This window comes from Pseudochaenichthys georgianus, chromosome 16 (assembly GCF_902827115.2).
Source record: "Pseudochaenichthys georgianus chromosome 16, fPseGeo1.2, whole genome shotgun sequence".
NCBI lineage: Eukaryota > Metazoa > Chordata > Actinopteri > Perciformes > Channichthyidae > Pseudochaenichthys > Pseudochaenichthys georgianus.
The window spans coordinates 29,693,200-29,715,333 of record NC_047518.2 but is presented as its reverse complement, the minus strand read 5'-3'; the positions used below and the strand labels follow the sequence as shown (position 1 = coordinate 29,715,333).

At 42.4% G+C, this 22,134-nt stretch overlaps 1 protein-coding gene across 2 annotated transcripts; it reads left to right on the top strand.

Annotated features, from left to right (window-relative positions):
• Nucleotides 1–81: 81 nt before the first annotated feature.
• lmtk3 (lemur tyrosine kinase 3) lies at nucleotides 82–22,067 on the top strand. 2 transcript variants are annotated; one of them, XM_034103163.2, is made up of 16 exons: nucleotides 82–513; nucleotides 2,825–2,958; nucleotides 3,352–3,499; nucleotides 5,293–5,366; nucleotides 5,503–5,621; nucleotides 7,195–7,282; nucleotides 8,521–8,669; nucleotides 8,907–8,991; nucleotides 9,151–9,272; nucleotides 9,689–9,838; nucleotides 9,934–16,105; nucleotides 16,221–16,384; nucleotides 17,025–17,158; nucleotides 17,917–18,251; nucleotides 18,340–18,424; nucleotides 20,636–22,067. In XM_034103163.2, the coding sequence occupies exons 1-16, from the start codon at nucleotides 423–425 to the stop codon at nucleotides 20,764–20,766; spliced, it is 8,181 nt and encodes a 2,726-aa protein (XP_033959054.1). In that variant the 5' UTR covers nucleotides 82–422; the 3' UTR covers nucleotides 20,767–22,067. The 2 variants fall into 2 exon arrangements, with proteins under 2 accessions (XP_033959054.1, XP_033959053.1); XM_034103162.2 differs by having other exon boundaries at nucleotides 2,825–2,973.
• The last annotated feature ends 67 nt before the right edge of the window (nucleotides 22,068–22,134 follow it).

The window sequence follows — 22,134 nt, the reverse complement described above, 5'->3', positions numbered from 1 at the left end:
TGGACCATGACAATGCGCGCCGTGTGTGTCTGACGTAGGCTGGCGGAGGAGAAAAATACAGACACCCCTCCACCACTGAAGCAAAGGGGGGGAGAAAGAAATGTTATATATACGCGTGTGTTTGTAACGGGTGGTTGTTTTCAGCAGAGATGCGCGGAGTAACGTGGACCGAGGATGCACAATAGAGCACCGTGTTTAATTGCGGATTAAAGCAGGGGGGAGGAGGCGAGAGAAGAGGAAAAGGAGGGGGAGAGCACAACAAGGAAGGCAAGGAGACGCTTCTTTATTATTAGGAGAAAAGAGGGGGGGGGACACACAGACAGCGTGAGCCCGGAGACGGTACAGACCGTGGCGGGGGAGAGGAGGACACCGACAGCCAACAGCGTCGCTCGGATGGTGTTGTTGCTCCGGACGCGGCGACGATGCGGCCACACTGCTGGGTGATGGTGGCGCTGGCGGGGACCATGTCGTATCTTAGCCCGGAGAGAGCCCTCGGAGCCCCGCAGAGGGAAGGTGAGCGGAGGAGAGGAGGAGGAGGAGAGGAGGGGGGTTGAAAACCTGTCAGGGATGCTGGAGAAAGGAGCAGAGAGGGGGGATGTATAGTCAGTAATCAAAAGGCCTCTACTGGCTGTGTTATCAGTGAGACATAATGAGAATTATTATTGTAGTGTACGTGGCTGGCTTAATCAAAACAGAAGCGAGCCTGGTTTGGTGATGGGTATGGGTACCATATTTGCATGCAGGGATGAAAATATTAGGGGGGGGGGGGTGTTTCGATGTCGGGCCTCACACCGATGCCATTTAAAAACAGCATATTCTGTATGAATAGCCAAAAACGTTGGTCAGTGCGATATATTTAGTCTATAAATAGCCTCTGCTTTGCACCGGAGATTATTTAGCCTATTACCTACTGTTGGCATCTTTATTTTCTCTATATGAATATGCCTTCATCCCCCCAAGATCAGGCAGTGTGTTTGTGTAATGTGCAGTCATTGTGTTGTGGTGTATTGTTTTGATAAGAGCTCCTGGCACCGGGGCTGGTGGAAAAGGCCCCGTGTTAGGTTCCTATTTATATGCAGTGTCTGTCTGGAAGCCTGTCTAGGGAAAGATGAAAGAATAGCCCTGCACAGGAATTGTGCATCATCAGGATTGGAGCCATCACTTATGTTTGTGGTGCATGTTTATGGGGCCACACTACCTAAAGGGGTCTTTCAGTTTTCCTATAGCCCCTGTTTTGCATGTACAATGATCACAAATTAGCTGTGGAATCCAGAGTATTTATAACATTTATTTGAATTTGCATCAGATTTAATCATTGATGAGCCCACACTTTGGTACAAATGTGGTTTTATATTCTGGTCACATCTTTACTCACTGTTGCGCAGGATGTGTAAAACAAGTAAAATCCTGTTATGTTGCAACTTTTCTATGAACAAGAAAAAGACAAAAAAACAAGATGTGCTAAAAGTGTTACTTGAAATGCGGCCCACAAATGTATCTTGGGGAAAAAATGCATCAGTTGTGTTTTTAGTAGAATGCTGATCCTTTTGTTACAATATTTATTAAGTTGGTTAATTATTCATTATACTTTGAAATGTATGTATGCAGTGTTTACAATATCAAGACCTTGTGAATGAATCTATTTTTGGATTTCTGTGAGTGACATGGAGAATGAATTTGGGATATTTTAAGACAGTGCAGTGACTTGTAAAACATTAGCCAAGTCATACATTTCAAGAAAATATTTCAAAATTGTAACCCCTTGAATTATATATATTTTTTACCTAAAATAGGTTTTTATTTCACATGCGTATAGTTATTTTAGATAACATTAGTAATAGAGCTTTTTGTTCGGATAACAACAATTAAAAGTGTAAGTAAGTTATTGTAATATCAGTGAATACAGTTCTAAAAGTTTATTAGGAGAGTACAGGGTTTAAAATGTCCTATAACTGCCTTGCTAATATTATGTCATTTAATGTCTAAAATGCTGCTTTGTTTACACAGAAAAGATAGGCTGAGATATGGTTTGAATATTAATGTTTATAATGTGTCCTTCAATGTGTTAAGTGTGAGTTGGACAGCTTCTGACTGTTTCAAGGTTACATTGTTCCTCTACTGATATAATGTTTGACGTATTTTGGCTACAGTATTAATATGGAAACTATAGACAATACCTGAAGGGTATTTAACCACACTGCCCTGCCCCTTTTCTTTTCTACAGATGGTTCACTTCTCTCAATCAACCACGTTGAGGTACAAATATCAAAATGTCCCGATCCCTCCCTCTCTTACCTGAGTATTAAACCTTCCTGATTTCAGTAACATTTTTCCAGTTTCCAACCCTTCCCAATTAGCGCTCCTTATTACCTAAATGACAACCAGCCACCCCTCCCTGCTTCTTAACTGTGTTTCCTGAGTGGAATGCCATTTCTGATATTTCCCTTTTCCCCCGTGCTTTTTTTCCTTACTGGAATGGTATATTATCCCACTTTCAAACTTTAACTCCAGTCTCTATTTTCTTTTACTGATGCAGACGATTCGTTTTTTATCCTCAACTTAGTTTGTTTTCCTGCTTTCTCCCTCCAAATCCCTAAAGCAAGCTGTCCATTGGGGTTCTCCACTGTGTCCCCAAACCTGCCACTAAGAAACGCTCCAATGGTTTCCCTCTTAACAAAACACCTGTGTACCAAGATGTTACACCTTTCTGATTCTGTGAATTCTCTCTTTCCTTCTCACTGACTCAGACCTAACAATCTGCCACCCATATATTTCTGTGTTAAATCCTTTCCTCTCTTGTATGTTCTCCCTTTCTCTCACTCAGTTTCTCAGACCAGGGCTGCCTCCCTCTCTCCTCCTCCCTACGTCGTCATCCTCATCTCTTGCTCGGGGCTCGTCTCTTTTGTCCTGCTGCTCCTGACCTGCCTGTGCTGTAAGAGAGGAGGTGTGGGGTTCAATGTAAGTCTTCAACATGTAAGAGATCTATTCACCCTTCTCTGCTTTCTTTTTTCACACACCTTTTATGCATGCTGGCATGTATTTTTCTTTAATTTAAGCTTGGCTTGATTAACTGAGGGAGGATTTGACATGGAAATAGAAACAGGAGACAATATTTCCAACTTAATGAAGCAGAAATGGTCAATAATCATCTCCCAGTCTACTCTTAACTAAGCCTCCATCCTTTGAGCTGACAGTGTTGTTGAGCAGGCAGACAGGGTGTCATTAGTTCAGAGTGGCTGCTTTCCCATTGTCTGCCTCGCTCAATCCAGACATATTATCAAGTGACACTGCAACTTATTCTATATTTTCAACCAGTATTGTGATTTCCTTATGCTGCTGTGCCACCACCAGGAGTTTGACAATGCAGACGGAGAGGAGATCTCTGGAGGCTCCAGTCCCATCCAGGAGGACAGCCTGTCGTCATGTCCCTCCCTCCCTGAGGTCTACACCTTGCCGGTCAGAGACAGGCCCACCTGCCCCGCCCTGCAGGATGGAGCAGGTAACAAGCTAAAAAAACCAACTCCTGTTCTTGGACTCTTATTTGAGCACACAAAACCCCCGAAAAAGAAGCTGAAGAAATATCCTGCACTGAACTCCCTCACGGTCTGTTGCCTGAATCACTGATGTGGATCCATTAAAGGTCTCAAACCGAGAGCACAACCAGTTGCATTGGACTCCCCTCTGCAGTTCAATGGAGTGGAAACTCTGATCTGAGAAAGTTCTGCATCAGTGCTCTGAGCAGGCCGGTCACGTTGGACATTTGGCCTCAGATAGGAATGGTGCGAGCTAGTCACGATATTCACCAGACCATTGATCATGGCCAAAATAAATTCACACTAAATTATCAAAATATTATTAAAAGAACAATTAGACAAATTTAAATTGAACCTGATGAACTCCTAATAAAAGAAAGTCCATAAGGCCTCAAGAAAAAAAAGTAAATGGTTGAAGATGTGCTGATATCAGCATATGTTGACATCAGTGGCGTAGCTGTGGGTGGGCCTGGGCCCACCCACATGCACGTCTGGCCCACCCACAGCCAATCAGCGCGTCATAGCGGCAAACTCTGGGGCAGAGCCGGGAAGCGCAGAAGGAAGTGCCACAAACTGCAGTTCATCTAGTGGCCGACATGGTATGGATGCAGAAAGGAGCCATTTCCATAGACCCCCATGTTAAAATGCCCAACTTTACAGCATAAATAAACATGTTTCTAGCCTGGATCCAATAAAACTTATTCTGGATATAGTTAGATTCCACCTTCATGACAATGGAATAGGGAGTGCATTTTTTTACCGTGAGTAAAGTTAGTTTTGCCGTGAGTGAATGAAAGTCTTATTTCTTCTTGAGGTCTTTAGTGAAGCGTGTACACACATTTTCTGAATATGAAAAGACTCTCAGTGTGTGCCCACTGTGCGACTGTCAAGGATAGATAAACAACCTGTGGCCGCCGAGCCAGTCATGTGGATGTCAGTTTTACACACATTCTGAGGCCCGCCGTGCCTATGTTTTTGTTTTCACTGCTAGTTTATGCTTATGCTTATGCTTATGCTTATGTTTAATTAGTGCATTAAAAAATAAATAAAATCATTAATGAAGTTTCAGCTCAGACCCCACACTTAATAAGTCTCCCCCTGGCCCACCTACATTTCTCCAGGCCCACCCACACAATAATTCCTGGCTACGCCACTGGTTGACATGACATAAATTATTTATACACCATAAATATGTATTTGGTGTATCGTGACGCCCCTATCAGCACACCTTATTCATTTTGTTGCAGCAATGTTTTTTTGTCATTCTGATACTTTGCTAGTAGAATTGTAGAATAATGTGTGCCCACTAGAAGCCATTTTTAATTGTATTTGCTGAACGTTTATCTGTGCTGAACTAAATACAAGTCTCTCTCTTAGTATTACATCATGATTTTGTTATATCACACCACGTTTGGAAGTCTTTTGTGGTTCAATATACAAGTTACTTAAAAATCATGTGGAAACATCAGAATCAGAAACAGTTTTATAACCAAATAGGTTTACACATACGAGGAATTTGCTTTGGTATAAGTGGTGCATACAGAGACACAGAAACATGAAAACATTTTCTTCAGCCAAGTAGGAGACATCTTATTCCTGGTAGATATACTTTTCAGATGCATAGATTCTGGATTTTCCCTGAGTGTATCATCAGTTTCTAAAAGTGATCTTTTCTGCAGTTACAAAATGTACTTTCATATAAGAACATCAAACGCAGATTGTGACCCTGATCTTTTTTTATTCCTCGTCTATTTTACAGACTCCAAGTCGCAGTGCTTCAAAAGACACGCTTTAAACTATCTTCAGGAGATAGGAAATGGCTGGTTCGGAAAGGTGAGACAATCAACTCTAATATTCCTACACCATTTAGTTTTCATGTAAAATATAACCCGAATCACAGATTAATTTTTCTGATCTGTTATATTTAATGACCAGATGTTGATATGATATTACTCATTGATCTGTTCAGGTGATCCTGGCCGAGGTGCTGTGTGACTGCAGCTCCTCTCAGGCCGTGGTGAAGGAGCTGCGTGTCAGTGCCAGCCGTCTGGAGCAGAGGAAGTTCTTGGCAGAGTCCGAGCCGTATAGGTGAGAAACCATTTTGGACGCAAAACAATGTTACTTTGGCTTGACAACAATTACTGTCACAGTTCGTTATTGTGTTTGACATGAAAGCAGTGTGATTAGAGTACAGTATTCAAATCAGGTCTGTAGGAAATCTGCACTACAGGAAAACGTATCAAAAATAAGTTAATATTAGCCATCAATAACAGATCCTACAGGTAAGGCGGTATGTGCATAGAGTGTTTTAAGTTGATGAGAATGGCATTTTCAATCATTGACTGAAGGAGCAACATTGGGTCTGGCTTGGATTCAACCTGTTTACACTCTAAAAATATTGTTTTAATTTTGTATTGTGTACTTAGAGAGATACTGTTACTGCAGGTAGATGATAATAAAACACACACACACTAATACACAGAGGAAGCAGTAAGGTCTTTATGTTCTTTTTTCTCTATTGCTATCTCTGGGCAAATCCCACTACAAACATCACCACCATGCCTGCACACACATACTCACACACAAATATACACCCATAAAGAGTCATTTTCACACACATTTCATCTGTTTATTTCGTACTCTCACTCGCACAAACATTTCACATTTCCTGTTATCTTTTCTGTGTCTGATGTAAACACACCTACATAACAACAAGCTAAACACACACTATCGATCAATCAATCAATCTATCTATCAATCTATCTATCTATCTATCTATCTATCTATCTATCTATCTATCTATCTATCTATCTATCTATCTATCTATCTATCTATCATCTATCTATCTATCTATCTATCTATCTATCTATCTATCTATCACTCTATCTATCACTCTATCTATTTATCTATCTTTCTATCTATCTATCTATCTATCTATCTATCTATCTATCTATCTATCTATCTATCTATCTATCTATCTATCTATCTATCTATCTATCTATCTATCTATCTATCTATCTATCTATCTATCTATCTATCTATCTATCTATCTATCTATCTATCTATCTATCTATCTATCTATCTATCTATCTATCTATTTATCTATCTTTCTATCTATCTATCTATCTATCTTTCTATCTATCTATCTATCAATCACTCTATCTATCTATCTATCTATCTATCCAATCTATCTATCTATCTATCTATCTATCTTTCTGTCTATCTATCAATCTATCTTTCTATCTATCTATGTATCTATCTATCACTCTATCTATCTATATATCTATCTATCTTTCTATCTATCTATCTATTTATCTATCTGTCTATCTTTTTATCTATCTATTTATATATATATCTATCTATCTATCGATCTATCTATCTATCTATCTATCTATCTATCTATTTATCTATTTATCTATCTATCTATCTATCTATCTATCTATCTATCTATCTATCTATCTATCTATCTATCTATCTATCTATCTATCTATCTATCTGTCTATCTTTCTATCTATCTATCTATCTATTTATCTATCACTCTATCTATCTATCTATCTATCTATCTATCTATCTAATCAATCAATCTATCAATATATCACTCTATCTATCTATTACTGTTTGTTTGTCTGTTCATCTATCTGGTTTCTCTTACTTCCTCTAGGAGCCTAAAACATCCGAACGTCCTTCAGTGTTTGGGGAAGTGCAGTGAGAGCATCCCCTTCCTCCTGGTTATGGAGTTCTGTCAACTGGTGAGTACAAACTGCTGTTTGAATATCGAACAAAAGGGAAATTAAAACTAGCTTGGTGTGTACACAAAATAACATAAATACTTGTCAACAAGGCCTGTGACTCAAAACAACATTAGTGCAACCATTGTAATGTGTCTTTTAAAGATGAACTATTGCTTGTTTTTCTCATTTCGCTTCGTTTATCTACAATTTGTGCTCAAATAATCTTTCATTTTCAGTGCTGTGTTAGTTGTTCAACTTGTATCTGAAAATTCTAAAAACAAACCGCTAATTGCTATACTGCTTTTATTACTGACAAGTGCTGTTTATTGGCATGACAGCTGTTGAGTCTGTCTGTAGTTATACAGAGTGGTGTAAGAGTTGCATTAAATGTATGGGTTGTTTTCAACTGGTCTTAACTTCATTTACCCCTTGATTAAGTGGTTTTAATGTAATTGTAAGCATCTAATTTGCTGCAGGAATGATAAATGATTATGTTATAAATGTTCCGATATAACTTGAATCAGCTTTACATCAATACGTCAGCTTGTTTTCCTTCCCTCATCGGGCTTACTCCCAGACTGATTAAGGAAACCATATGAGTAGACTCTCTGGCCAAACAAAGACACACACAGATCAATTATATCAACACAGTGAGAGAAGCCAAACAGCGCTGAGGGCCTCGTAGACTGCTCTTATCATGTTGGATAATATCTCCTATTGTCTATTTCTTGCGGTTATTTTCAATCCTTTGTTTTATAGTCCTCATTATATTTATTTATTCTTTATGTTCATAGCCCTCCCTTAAGCTCACAAGACTAATACCAAGGCTGCCACCGTATTACCAATACCCTGCTGCTTTTAGCCTCTCTGATGGAAAACACCCTAAAAAGGGATGGATTTACTGCAGAAGTCCTACATATTCTCTGTTCTCTGAATCATCTCTGTTTTACAAGAAGGACACAAGCACTTAGTGTGGACAATGTTGTCCAAACTGGCATTACCTTACCTTGTACTTAAGCATGCATGCAATGTGGCGGAGTGGATAGAGCCTTGGTGTTGGGATCAGGGGTCACAGGTTCAAACCCCACTGCAGTCAGCATGTCGTTGTGCCCCTGTGCAAGATACTTCACCCCAAATGGCTCCTGTGGGGATTGTCCACAGTACTGAATGTATGTAAGTCGCTTTGGATAAAAGCATCAAACAAGTGACATGTAATGTAATTGACTGCTGGCATTACTGTTGTGATGTTCAATTAGGGCGACCTGAAGAGGTACCTGAGGGCCCAGCGCAAGTCAGATGGGATGACTCCTGACCTGCCGACTCGGGACCTCTTGACTCTTCAGAGAATGGCTTTTGAGATCACCTCCGGTCTGCTGCATCTCCATGAAAACAATTACATCCACAGGTCAGTCATGACTTCACCTCTGCGCATAATCAGGATCTAATCTTTAAACAAGATTGTATCTCTAAAAATATATATCATGACATTAAAAAGAAGGTAATTTGCTCCTTTTTTTATGAACTCTTTTAATAATCTAATGTTTATCTTGGCGTGTGCTGGAAGTTGTCTTTTTGGTTTACTAAGATTTTATATTGTTGTTTAATGTGGCTGATTGATGGAGGTTGTGCCTACTTTCTGCAGCGACCTGGCTTTAAGAAACTGCCTGCTGAACTCTGACCTCACTGTCAGGATAGGTGACTACGGCCTTTCACACAACCATTACAAGGTACGTTTTGATTTGATCTGCAAAATGTACCCTTACATAAGTTCCTGGTGGATCCATGAAGGATATTAGATTGTTTTCCATTCTAACATGTGTAAATTCGTCATTCAGATAATGACAGTGCATTTATAAAAATAATTCTTGTTGTATGACATTGTGAAGGAGGACTATTACCTAACTCCTGACAAGTTATGGATCCCACTGCGCTGGATTTCTCCTGAGCTGCTGGAGGAGTACAGAGGATCTCTCATCGTTACTGACCAAACCAAGGCCAGCAATATGTGGTATGTACATTTGTATAGATTTATATGTATTCATCTGATTATATAGTGCAAGCCAGGTAGGATATGGATATTTCATGTGGGTAATTTATGATCGTATCCATCTATTTGGTGTCTGGTTGTAAAGTAAACTGTAAAGAGAAAAAATGGTGGCCTTAGATTACAGATAATATTTATTATCTTATTTCCTTCTCAAACAAGTTTTCCCTTTAATAATATCATGACAAAACTCGTATAACAAACAGCATATCTTCTTGTTACATGTTTTTATTTATTTATCGTGCCTCAGTCCTGTTTTCTTTTGAGTCAGAGCTCTGTGTAAAACAAAGTGTTCCTTTAAAAGCATTACATAACAAATAGGTCTGTGAAGATCTGTGTCTCACCATCTCTACATCTCTACATTTCATTTCCCCCTGCAGGTCCTTGGGGGTGGTTATATGGGAGTTGTTTGAGTTTGGCTCTCAGCCCCACAGACACCTGAGTGACGAAGAGGTGCTGACCTTCGTCATTAGGGAGAGACAGATCACCCTGGCTCAGCCCAGACTCAAACTCTCCCATGCCGACTACTGGTCAGTACTTATCCACTGAGTGGAGTTTGCAGAAAGGATGATTATGTTAATGGTAGTGGTTATGCTCTAATTCTGTTTGTCTCTCCTGTCCTCAGGTATGAGATCATGCAGTCCTGCTGGCTACCTCCATCCCAACGCCCTTCGATAGCAGAGATCTTCCTCCTGCTCTCCTCCCTCCTGGCAGCAGAGCGAGGAATAGCAAGGGATAGTGTTGGGGAAGAAGATGAAGAGGATGAGGAGTATGAGGAGGGCAGTAGAAGGCGAGGGGAGAGCGATGAGTCGTTTGAAAGACGCTGGGACTTACTCCGACCGCCGGCTTTCCAGATTGCAGCAAACGAGCGGCAACGGGAAAGAGAGTACGGCAGGGACGACAGAGACAACTCCTACCCCCTGCTGGACCCTGTGGGGAACTGTATCAACGCGTCCTCGACTGAACTGGACGACATCCTGACAGTCACCGAAACCAGCAAAGGCTTGAACTTTGAGTATTTCTGGGAGAAGGCTCATGCCAAACGCGGCTACAAACCTCTCCCTCCTCCCCAGCCAATCCCAAGTGTGAACAATAACCACAGGCAGTCTCTGGACACTCCCACCGTCGTCCCGGTGATAAGCGCCCGCAGCCCCTCCCTCGCCAGCGAGTACTACATCAGATTAGAGGAGCACACTCCCCAGGACAAGTCGCCAACTCTTAAAGGGAAGTCTTTCCGCTCTGACTCGATCTGCCTCGGAGACATGGAGTTGATGGAGATCCGCAGTGGAATGCTGGGAAAAGAGCGAGTCCCTTATTTCTCGTCTGACAAGTGTGGGAAGGGTATCCAGACGGTGAGATCGAGCGAGGTTCATCTCCATGTGCCCAACACAGGGGTGGCTGAGTTCAGAGACACTTCGAGCAGAGTGACTGACTTCTCAGTAGTCGATTTAGGAGACGATGATGATGAGGAGGAGAACAGGAGAAGGAGTAGTGATCCGGATAAAATAGCCCCGGTCCTTCCTCCCAAGCCTCGCTCTATGTCCATGTCATCAGCCAACCATCTCTACTCGCGCCCCCTCCCTGCTCCTCCACTCGGTTACAGAGGACTGCCTCACTACACCATCGGGGGGAAAATCGAAACAGACCCCCATCACATCACTACCTTTAATCACCTGGGCCTCCATAGGGCCCGACAGACACTACCCCCATCCCCGTCGCTATCCCCCTCCCTTCCCCCATCCAGCCATCCGATCTACCCCCAACCTCCTCAAATGTGTCCCCCACCCCTCCCTCCCCACTCCAAACCACAAAGAGGTTGTCCCAGCTACAACACAGCGGAGACTTATTCCAGATACAGTAGGCCGCAGATGCAGAGTTCGAACAGAGACCCGCTAACCTGTGACTTGTCTGACAGAGAGGGTGGCAGCAGGCATTTAGCATCCTTGCACAACTCCAAGGACAGTTCCCATTCTCGTGCAAAAGACTTTGACTCCCCCATTCGCAGAGAAAACCCGTTTCGCCCAATTTACCGTAATTTACCCCGCCCTCATCCTGACAGACAGTCTTCATCAAGTCCTACCTACTCAGACGAGGATGACTCTCCTTTTACGTCCCCAGAGAGAAGCGGTGGGAACTCTGTCCCTCACTCCAGCCTCTCTGAAGATGTGGACCCTTCCGCTGGAGACTCCTTCTCCAGGGGAATGAAAAGGACTCAGTCCCGACTAGACACCATCCTGCCGGCCATCTGGAGGGAAGATGCTGAACTCCTTTCTGAACGTGTGGCCTCTGCCAAGAAATCCCCAATGCATCTGTTTCTGACGGAGATCTCGAGTGTGACAGAGTCCACTGAGTCCAAGTCTGAGGCTCCATGGGAGGGAAAGAAGGAGGAGAAAAGAGATGGAGAGACGTGGGGGAACTTTGTTTTACCCAACAGAGGGATGCGGCGCTCCCAGTCGCTGATCACAGAGCTGGGGTCAGCAGGACAGTCATGGGGGTCAGAGAAACGCAACCACAGCTCGGGAAATGAGGAGGACCAAACAGTCACTAACGAATCAGTTCAGAGGGATCTCTTCCTCACAGAGATTGACACAGGCATGGACACGGATCCAGAGGGAGGATCTCAACCCGATCCAGTCAAATACCTCTATCCTTCAGGATCCAGGTTGCGGCCCTATGTCTGTGCGCCTGGCCTGCCCACGTACACCGAGGCTGAGGAAGCATACTCTAAAGGAATACGGAGATCCCGCTCCCTCCTCTCTGAGATCACTATCGGGAAGCAGGAGTCTGACCTGCAGCAGGAGCCTGCCAAGACAGAGATGACCAGGGAGGAGTTCCTGAAGGAGATCCAATCAGCAGAGACCTTCCTGACGGAAATCATATCCAGACAAAACACTGCTACAAACAAAAAGGAGACCGATTCATCTTACTCCCCTACTCCACTATCTCCTGAATACGAGTCCATTTGCATTGACCCAGGCTCCGCTCAGACCATCAGGTTTCAGTCGGAGAGCTCCATACGAGCATCCAACAAGGGGAAAGAGGAAACACCAACTGAGGCCATCTATGCTCAAGTGACCAAGAGGGCTAAAAAGAGCGAGATAAAGGTTTCTATGAAACCGGAGATCCCAGTCCTTCATATAGGATCAAATAAGCAACCTCTTACATCGGACAGCGAAGGAAGCGATGCTGATCACTGCCAATCTGGTGAGTTTGTGTTTTCAGAAATCATGCCAAAAAATGGCCTCCTGCACAACCAAACACATGCAAGTCAGAATGAGGAGGAGACGTTAGATGGCCCCGCTTTACCTGCCAGAGGAGAGCAAACAGCAGAATCCAACACTGTGACACAGCAGGAGAATGAATCGCTAGAAACAGATACTCAAAGAGAAGATGTTATAGGGAATAGAGGGTTAATGAGAGCAGACAGGGCAAGCAGCCCTGAGAGAGACGATCAGATGACATGTGATGTTGACAAAGAAAAGTACCACACTGATAACATTTCTGCAGTGGATTCTGAAAATATCACTGCAGCGGATCTGGAGAATTTTGGTTCTCAGATTCATGATGAGGCAAAGAGAGAAAACAATGACACTGGGCAGGAAAAACCTTGTCACATTTCCCAAGAGGACGCCGCTCCTGCTATCACTCCAACTACTCCAGACTGGGACCCCTCCTCTGATGTCTCACTCATGACCCCCACAGACTCGGTCCTGTCTCCTATGACTTCAAACTCAGCCGACTGTCTCACACCCAGTGACTCATGGACGAGCAGCGGAGGCGGAGTGGGAAGTGGCGGGTGGCGAGCTCTGGGAAATGAAACACCCCATCGAGACTCTGCATATTTCTCAGACAGCGACTGGGAGGGGGACGGGATGACCAGGAGGAGCAGTGATGGACTCGTGGCCTCCAGGCCGAGCAGCAGTCGAGCAGCAGACAGGGGAACTCTGACTGGGATAGAGGAGAAAACTGAGGAGGAGGGGGAGAATGGAGAAAAGAGCCCCTTAAAAAATAGTAAAAAGACGTCGGATAAGAAAGGTGAAAGTGGAACAACTATTGAGATGTGTGAGGAAAGTATAACTTTAAATCAACATGCTACAGAGAATTCCGTCCCTAATTTAGGTGATGACGAAGATTCTCTGAACAAAGGGCTTGAGTCAACACAGAGAGATGACTCTGGCATTTTCCAAAACGAGAGCAAAGAGTCATCACTGCTGTGTGATGATCATCAGGCCAAGGACTGTGTTGACTTAATTGATAAGTTATTCACAAAATTAGATGATGAGCCACTGAAAGGTCTTCCTCACAGCAGTGGGTATCCGATAGACTACACAGATGGCGTCATCGCTCAGATAACAGATTGCAAATACCAGGACGCTGCAGAGAACAAATCTAATCTGCAATCCAAGAGCCTCGCTGAGAAAAATGTTTTGATCGAGGCTATATCTGGCAGTCTGTCAAAGGATTGCGTCTTGAGGCCCAACACCACAAGTATAACAGATACTGATATTGATATATCTGCAATGAACTCTCTCAAATGTGGAAATGACGCTGTGCAATCTGCAACACCATCTCAAGATGACAACAGAGAGTCAAGGCTATCCACCATGTACGCCATTCAAAGCAGTGACCCCACACTCGGAGATCCAGCGGCGTCAGTAGTCGAGCCAAGCGATGACGGGACGTCTGTCTTTGATAAAGAGAGTGGTCTGATTAGTCCTTCTTGGGCCGAGGAGGGTGATGAAGAGTTAGAAGGAGGTGAAGAGAGGCCGGGGCTGGACCACAACGAGCTGGGCCTGAGAAACCTGCAATGCTCAGAAGGCAGCGAGGTAAAGAAGGTCACGACGGAGACGGAGACGGAGACGGAGAAACAGCTGGCTGCTGCAGAGCTGAGTAATGCCATGAAGGAAAAGTCCCCCTTGAGAGGGGCAGTGAGTCGGATGGACTCTGCTAACAATGTGGATAATAACTCCTGCGAGGGCCTGGATGTGAAGACTAAAGAGTTATGGAGCGCCCTGGAGGAGGATGAAGAACTAACAGGATCTGGTGTCGTTAGGGGGGAGTTTGACTGCCATCGTTTTTTACAGTCAAGTGATTTACGGTTGTGGCCTGATGAAAATGACCAGTGGGCCTCACCAGAGAGGAGGAGCCAAGATGTTGAACTCAGGTCTGAATTGTTCTCTGGGTTCAGTAATAAAGCCTGGGAGGTGGGGGAAATGCTTGTTGTCGGTCAGGAGTTTTGGGAGGCTGAAGAAAACGATGAACTTGCAGGAAGTGAAACTCATCCTGCCATCTTGGCGGGCAGTGAAGAAACCAGGAACGAGGAAACACAAGGACTTGTGGGTAATCTTGCCCTGAAGGAAAGGTGGGACTCTGCAGACAGTGATGATCAACAGTTGGAAGAAGTGGTAGAGATACAACAGGTAGAGATACAACAGGAGGAAAATATTGAGAACTTCATAGAAATTGGCAGTCTCAACAAAGACCTGGAAAGAGGAACCTCAGATATTGAAGTAGAGAATAAAGAAATTCCAGAGCAGGAGTCCTTGGAGAAGGACGAGAGTAAGATTTTGTGTACAGACACCAAAGGTCTGCAGGACTCCACAGAGACGGAAGAAAATCAAAATTTTAACAGATGTCCTCAGAATCTCCAAAAAGACGAAGAGACATCAGCCAAGCAAATTGATGAAACCATCTCTAACCCAGATAACTGCTTCAGTCAAACTTTAGAAAGCTCAAGTATAATTATTTGCATCACCGAAGCTCCTCATGAGAACGTTTCCCACCTGGAAAATGTTGAATCAGGCGCAGAATCAGAGGAGGAGACAAGACCATGGCATGCTAAGGAATACGTAGAAGAGAGAGTAAGCATTATGAATGAAGAAGAGGATTACAGAGACTTGCCCGCTCCACCAAATCCCATCTATTGTCCTGATGACCTTGATATGCAGGAGGACATAGATCCACAGGTCGACAATTTCAGCTCGGTAGATTTCCCTAGTCCTCCACCAAGCATAGACCTTGATGTGCAAGATGATAAATTGGAGAGTTTAGACGACTCTTTTCCTAGCCCACCGCCATCTGTTATCGAGGCAGAGGAGTTTATTAGTCACATTAATCTAGAAGACTTTATTGCTAGTACTGAGACAGAGTCGTATATCTCCACAACTCACAGCGCAGACGTGTCAGAGCCACCTCTGCAAGAATCACCACCTGCTACAACTCCGAGTAAAGGGATCTCAGCCAACCTGAACCTCCCCACTGTGCATATAACCCTGGCCGATGAGAGCGCCCTCACACCCAACACAGAAATACAGGATGAACCGAATAATCTGTTCCAGGAAACTTCATCTGCCACCCCATCTTCACCCCAGGTTCCCCTCAACAATCTCCCAGAATTACTGATTTCAGAGTGGAAAGATTTGGATGAGGAGCCCCTGGAGGATTTTGAAAAACTGGAACAACTGTGCTGCATTTCTGGGGACGAAGAGGACTCTCTGGGCGACCTTTTTCTGGGGAACCTGGAGATCCTGGAGTCTCTGAAGAAGACACCTGAGCAGAAGGGCAGCAGTGTTGGTGAAAGTGATGAAGGTGAGAAGACAGGTGGCTCCTCTACGCCTGAGGGGAGCAGGGGGGATTTGAATGATAAGTCTGATACTCTGGTAGAGTTAACACCACAGCTGATCCTGGATTCTCAAGAGAAGAAGAACGACAGCCAGAGATCACAGAGTGAAACATCTGATGTCAAAGACCATGGCTCTCTCTCTAAGATGACAACAAAAAATGGCCTCATGATGCAGGTGAGCATGTTTTTTTATCTTTTTTCTTTCTATTTTGTTTTATGTAAGAACATTCTCTATATATGAGCTTTCTAAGTGTATTCACACCTCTTCGTTATTTTGTTTTGTCGTTCAGGTGTGTGAGGAAAGGCTGCAGTTCTCCCTCAGTGAAAATGTGAAAACAAACGTGCTCTGGGGGTCGACTGTCAAAGACACGGTGATGATCAGACCCTGGAGCGAACAAATCACGGAGAACAGCAGTGAGCTGGTCACTGTGACGGAGCAAAACGAGGATGACAGGTATGAAGAAGGCTGGATTAGGAAATCTGCGTTTATCTTAAATGCTCGATTGACCCTAAACCATGAAAAACAAAACAAAAACACAACACAAATGTTCTACCTTTCCTCTACCTTTAGTGGTATCTTATAGAGGCCATTAAAAGTGTTTTTTACTCACAAAACACTTTCATCAGCAGTATTCAGACATAGAGAACATTTTGTTTTTAATTTTCTCAGTTTTTAAGATATATTTCTTCACCTTCACCACAGTATAGCTGAGATGAATGGATTTTCATTTCCAGTGCATAGACTATTACACATTTATATATTTTGAAAAATCATCTCTTTTCAGACACAGTTTCTCCCTTACTTTTGAACAGCACGCAATGCGACAAGAAAGTAGTAGTAAGTAGAACATTTGCAGAAAGTAGTTCCAAAGAAAACTGTTGACAGTAACATCTGCGCATTACAGGGATACCATCAACCTATTCATCTAGTTGGTGATGTATCCTTGAAAAATAAAACTCTGCACGACCAGACACCACAAGGGTTAGACAACAAAAACTACGATATGATTATATTTTGTTGAAAAACCCCTTTGATATTGCTGTTTTAATTCATCTTTGTTTGTGATTTGTTGTTGTTGTTGTTGTTGTTGTAGCCAAGAGGAGCAGGAAAGTTCCCCGAGCTTTCAGCCGCACACGGAGTCTGAAGAAACTAATGCTGAGCCGCTCACTGTGATTGAACAACCTGAGGTCACAACCCCTCAGCCGACTGCGAACCAGGCAATGAAAGGTACCTTCAGGTTGCACGGAAATATATTCATGGTTGACATCATTAAATACAAATTAGCATATTTCGGTAGCTATACACAGTTGCTATAGAGTATCCATGTGGTTACTATTCAAAGTAGCAGAAATAGCAGAGGGGGAAACAACTGGAGTAAATGTGAAAAACAAAATCCAGTTTATCCTGTGTTTTGGTAGTTGCTAGGCTCAGAGACAACAGGAAAGTGGTCCAGTTGTCTGTGCTACAGCAGCAACAACAATAAAACCAGCAATAAAATGCCAGGGTGGGAAATGTTATTGGTTTCCACTTAAAGTAAACTTCTTCAGTCTCAAGAAGAAAAGGTAGGATAAAGAGAGGAAAAAAAGTGAATGTCAACAGCAGTCAATAAGTAGCATATATTTGCATGTAAAGGTTCTGCAAATATCATCCAAATCTTTGAAGCGGTCCTAGTATGCACATTTTCAGAGTTTATATTTGTATTTCGTGCATCTGCTGTGACATTGTTACATTCTTTAAAGTTCAAAAAGTGTTTTATTTTTCTCATACTAGCTGTGCTTCAGCACCTCTGTTCATCCTCTGTCTGAAACCAGACCCCAGGCTCTGTAGTGATTGGTCAAACACTCAGAGATGTCCGGCCTCTTATCACGTAGAATGTGTTGGAAAACCCCACAAACATAATAATAGGGCCCCTTTAAAGAATGTGTTGTAACACTCTTGTCGGGTATCTCATGTCTAACCTCTCTTCCCTACATTCATTTTCACAGCAAAACTTGCTCGTCTGTCCCTCGCCCTCCCTCCTCTCGCTCTGACTCTGCCCCTCACCCCCACTGGAAAAGGAGGGTTTGGGGACGGTGCGATTGGAAATCGAATTGTGAGACGGAGAGGTCTGTCCTCAGGAAGCGACCCTGACGATGAGGACGAGGACGAGCAGGAGGACGAGAGCTCCCGGAGGGTGATAGTCGTCACAGAAACAGATGTGGACAAACGCGTCGGGCTCAGGAGTTTACTGAAATCACCTAAGGAGCCGATGGACAGAGAGAAGGACAGAGGAAGAAACGTGTCCTTTTTTGATGATGTCACAATCTATCTTTTTGATCAGGTACTTCCCTTTCCTAAATAATTTATTAACAGGAGATAGTTTGTGATTCAATAAAAGGAGTCCTGACTTTTCTGTTTTCTTACAACAGGAAACTCCAACCTATGAGTTGGGCAGTTCAGCGCCCACAAGTCCAGCCCCTGTGACGGTCAAAAACAGCAAGTTGGATTTGCGTGGTAAGATCAAAAATGTTCACAACGTCTAAGAGTCTCACATTACTGATTAGACTCAATGAGGAAGTGACATTTTTTTCATGGTTCTAGGAATACCTCTGTCAATCAGTCCACCACTTTCAGACTCTAAAATTTCAACCAAAATTCACAATCCCAAAAAAAACAATCGTACTGGGCTGGCTTGGTGATTCCATCACCACCAGGAGGTTAGCATTTATGAAAATAAAAATCTCAGGATAATAATAATAATACATTGTATTTGTCATCCGCTTTTACTGGAGCTCAAAGACCCTTTACAAAGATAGAAAATAAAATCAAGCCCAAAAAAACAACATTTAACACTAGGACATTAATCACACATTAAAAACAGTCAAAAATGTGAATGTTTCAGTGTTTTGAAGATTGGGGAGGTTTGTGCCGTCTCTGATTTGTTTTGGAATGAGTTCCATAGGGAGGGGGCAGCGATGGAGAAGGCTCTGTCTCTAGGTTTGGTTCTTGATCCATGTAGTAATGAACAAGACATTGGCACCTGATAAGCGAAGGCAGGGGAAAGGGCTGTGGTGGTGGAGCAGCTCAGTGAGGTAGGAGAGAGGCCTGGTTGTTGGGTGCTTTGTGTGTTAGGAGAAGGATTTTTAAGTGTATTTGTTGAAGGACAGGAAGCCAGTACAGGTTTTTGAGGACAGTGACTATGATGTATTGAAGTTTATTGAGAATGTTGGATGATGATCCAAAAATGCTGTTACAGTAGTCCTGTCTCGAAGTGATGAATGTGTGGATGAGTGTTTCTGCAGCAGAGAAGGAGAATGATGGGCGGAAGGGGCAATGTTTTTGAAGTGGAAGAAGGCCAAAGGATGTCAATTCAATACTTCTGCTGTAGGTTGTGTTTGTGCTAAGTACGATGTTTAATATAATGAAACTGCTTAAGATCAGCAAGATAGCATTGTCAGTGTGTATACGTGAGCATTCAGGTCAAAGCACAGCAATATCATGAAGGTCATCCCTGTGTTCACAGGCAGATTGGTATGGGCTGTTTTTACAGTTCAAATTGCAAAGAAAGGGAGGACGCCATCAGTGTCTAAAGTCAGTCTTGTCTGCCAATTTGAGAGCGTAGGTTTTAAGAAGTTTAACATCAGTAGGCTTTAATCTATAGGTGGATGATTTAAGCATATTGCCCCAGTAAAACATACCTTGAACATTTGACCCAATGGAAAAACAGCAAAACAACCTATGAAAGGTCTTGTTAATGTTTCATATTAAAGGATATTTAGATGGGGAACATCACAGAATCACTATGATGCTTTGGACTCTTATCATCCGACTCAAGAGATAAAGCGCCTGACATATTTTCCCTTCTACACATGTACTATCCCTATGTCCCCACCTTGAGCCGGAGAATGACGTAATACAATCTGACAGCCACTAACTCGCTCCCACCCACCGAAATGGAAAACCCTCATTCCAACCTCCTCCTCTCCAAACATGCAGCCAGAATTAATCTTCTATAATTTTCCCCTCGGCTCTGTGACATGTGGAACTGAGCGGCGACATAAATCCTGCGCTCAACAATGCAAGGCTAAGCTGTGTTCCCCAACACGTCTTCATTTGCTCCCTCGACTTCCTCTCGCTATCTCGTACACTGATCACCTCATTTCAGAGAGTAATGAAGGTTTGGGCAGTGCACATATAAAGGAAATCAGAAACTCCAAAATTAGATGCTTTCATGATCTTTTGTTGAGACTTGAAACGGAAAGAGGAGGCTGTGTTCAGTTTGAGCTATTTTTAACTAGAATCTGTCCAGCATTGCTTTAGTGAGATTTTATTATAGATAATTAGATTGTGTTCTGACTTGTATTTGGTTTTATAGTAATATCTTACTCTATTTGTATTAAATACCCCGCCATAAACGGATGGTGTACCTGAACTTCAGTATGTTAATTCTGATGTATTTTATTTTAATGAAATGTTACCTGGGTATGCTGTACATCTGTAATCTGAAGGAAAACAATTAAACAAAAATAATTATGCATTGTATTTTTTTGGCAACATGAAATGCTAATGAATAAATACAAACACATCACATTCCTACTATTTACTGAACTGTACTCTTTTGTTAAAATATGTGAGGAGTCTAGCAGCATTTTGAAATAGGAGTACAATTCAACACATGCATCCCAGGAACTTGTGAATGAGATTTTTTTTTCCTCTTTCCATCAGGAAACATCAAGAGCAAAGAATCAAAAAGGAAGGAGGATCTATCAATCAAACCAAGGTCGTCTGTGGGGGCAAAACACGTATCATCGTCGCGCTTCACTGTCAGCCCTGCCAACGACCCCCACCTCGCGTGATGTTACGTGTCGTCGTGGGAACCTTTAGAGCTGAACCCTCTCGGACTGGCCAGCAAATTAACCCCAACAACCAGCCATTCACCCAGAGGCTATTTTTTTATTGAAGAGGCAACGAAAGATTGAAGCTCCTGTTCTCAAAGCTGGACACATTCCAGGTTTTACCAGCGACAGGATTTTGTATGACAGGGCTTGTTGTGCTCCTGCCTGCCACTATTTACAGAGTTGTATTCTTTAAGTCTTTGGAAAAGGCAGCATATGCTAGGAGAAGAGGAGCCTGGAGCTTTGTAAAATCTGAAACAGATTTGACAGCTATGCAGTGGGAGTCTTGCTGTGTACCAGCTTACCTTCTCTCTTTCTTCTTCATTCTGTGGTATTATTCCCCAGATGTGCGGGGAACTTTCTTTAGTCATTAATTCGTCTAGGTAAACGCTTGGATTCCAGTCCTCTCTTTATTAAAGACGTTTTTCATTGCAGTCAGTCAGATGTTCTTGTAGGCAGAAGTTTGGAGCAGAAATCGCTTGACTCCAGTATTTGACAACACTCATTTGCATTTGTACAAATATCATAATACAAGTGAATACAACATCATTTTAGAGCTGTTTACTTTTAGATGTATTCTTAGACTGCACGTAAAATGAAACAAGCTATGCTTCTTTTATACTTTAAGTTCCAAAAAGATTTGTTGTTAATTTATATTAAATATATTTATTTTATTGTTTTATTTATTTATTTAAAGCAAGTTTTCATGCAATATTTTATTGATTTGATTATTTATTAATTGTATTTATTTGATTTACTGCAATTAACCTATTAACTTTGCTCTGATTTGTTTGGGACAGAAAGCATCTAGGTTATATCTTCTCTAAGATCTTCATAACAAATAAATCAAAAATATTTTCCCAAACGTCTTAATTGCTAAAAAAATAAGTATTTTGTATAATTTTACTTGTTAATATATGCCAATCTGTAAGAAAATATGTCCTGTAATGTGTCATTATTTTTCGAATATCTATGAATTTTTAGCTGTCTTGTCATTATTTTTACCTTGTTTAAAGACCGCTATCGTAGTTTAGCATGAAAAATTGAAGCCTTTCATCAGTAAATAATTCCATTTGTTTGTGTATCTGTTAATTTACCCCATTTTCTACTAATAACAGTCCATCATGCAGTCGAGGTCCAACTAGTCCATTTGTTTAGTCTGTTTAAATGTTGGTTAAAAACCTGTATTGTTTAAACAATTGTTTTCGAGGGATAATGTATAAACAAGGGGAAATAAAAACTACAAAATGTGAACCTCTTAATGAACTGTTTCATGGCAATAATTCGTATGTTCTGTAATCGCAACGCGCTCTATTTAAAACAAAGAAG

Coding starts and splice junctions, on each gene's coding strand:
- lmtk3 (XM_034103162.2), top strand. CDS start 423: ATGCGGCCACACTGCTGGGTGATGGTGGCGCTGGCGGGGACCATGTCG. Junction 2,974..3,351: donor TCAATGTAAGTCTTCAACAT/GTAAGAGATCTA, acceptor TGCCACCACCAG/GAGTTTGACAATGCAGACGG. Junction 17,159..17,916: donor TGCGAACCAGGCAATGAAAG/GTACCTTCAGGT, acceptor TCATTTTCACAG/CAAAACTTGCTCGTCTGTCC.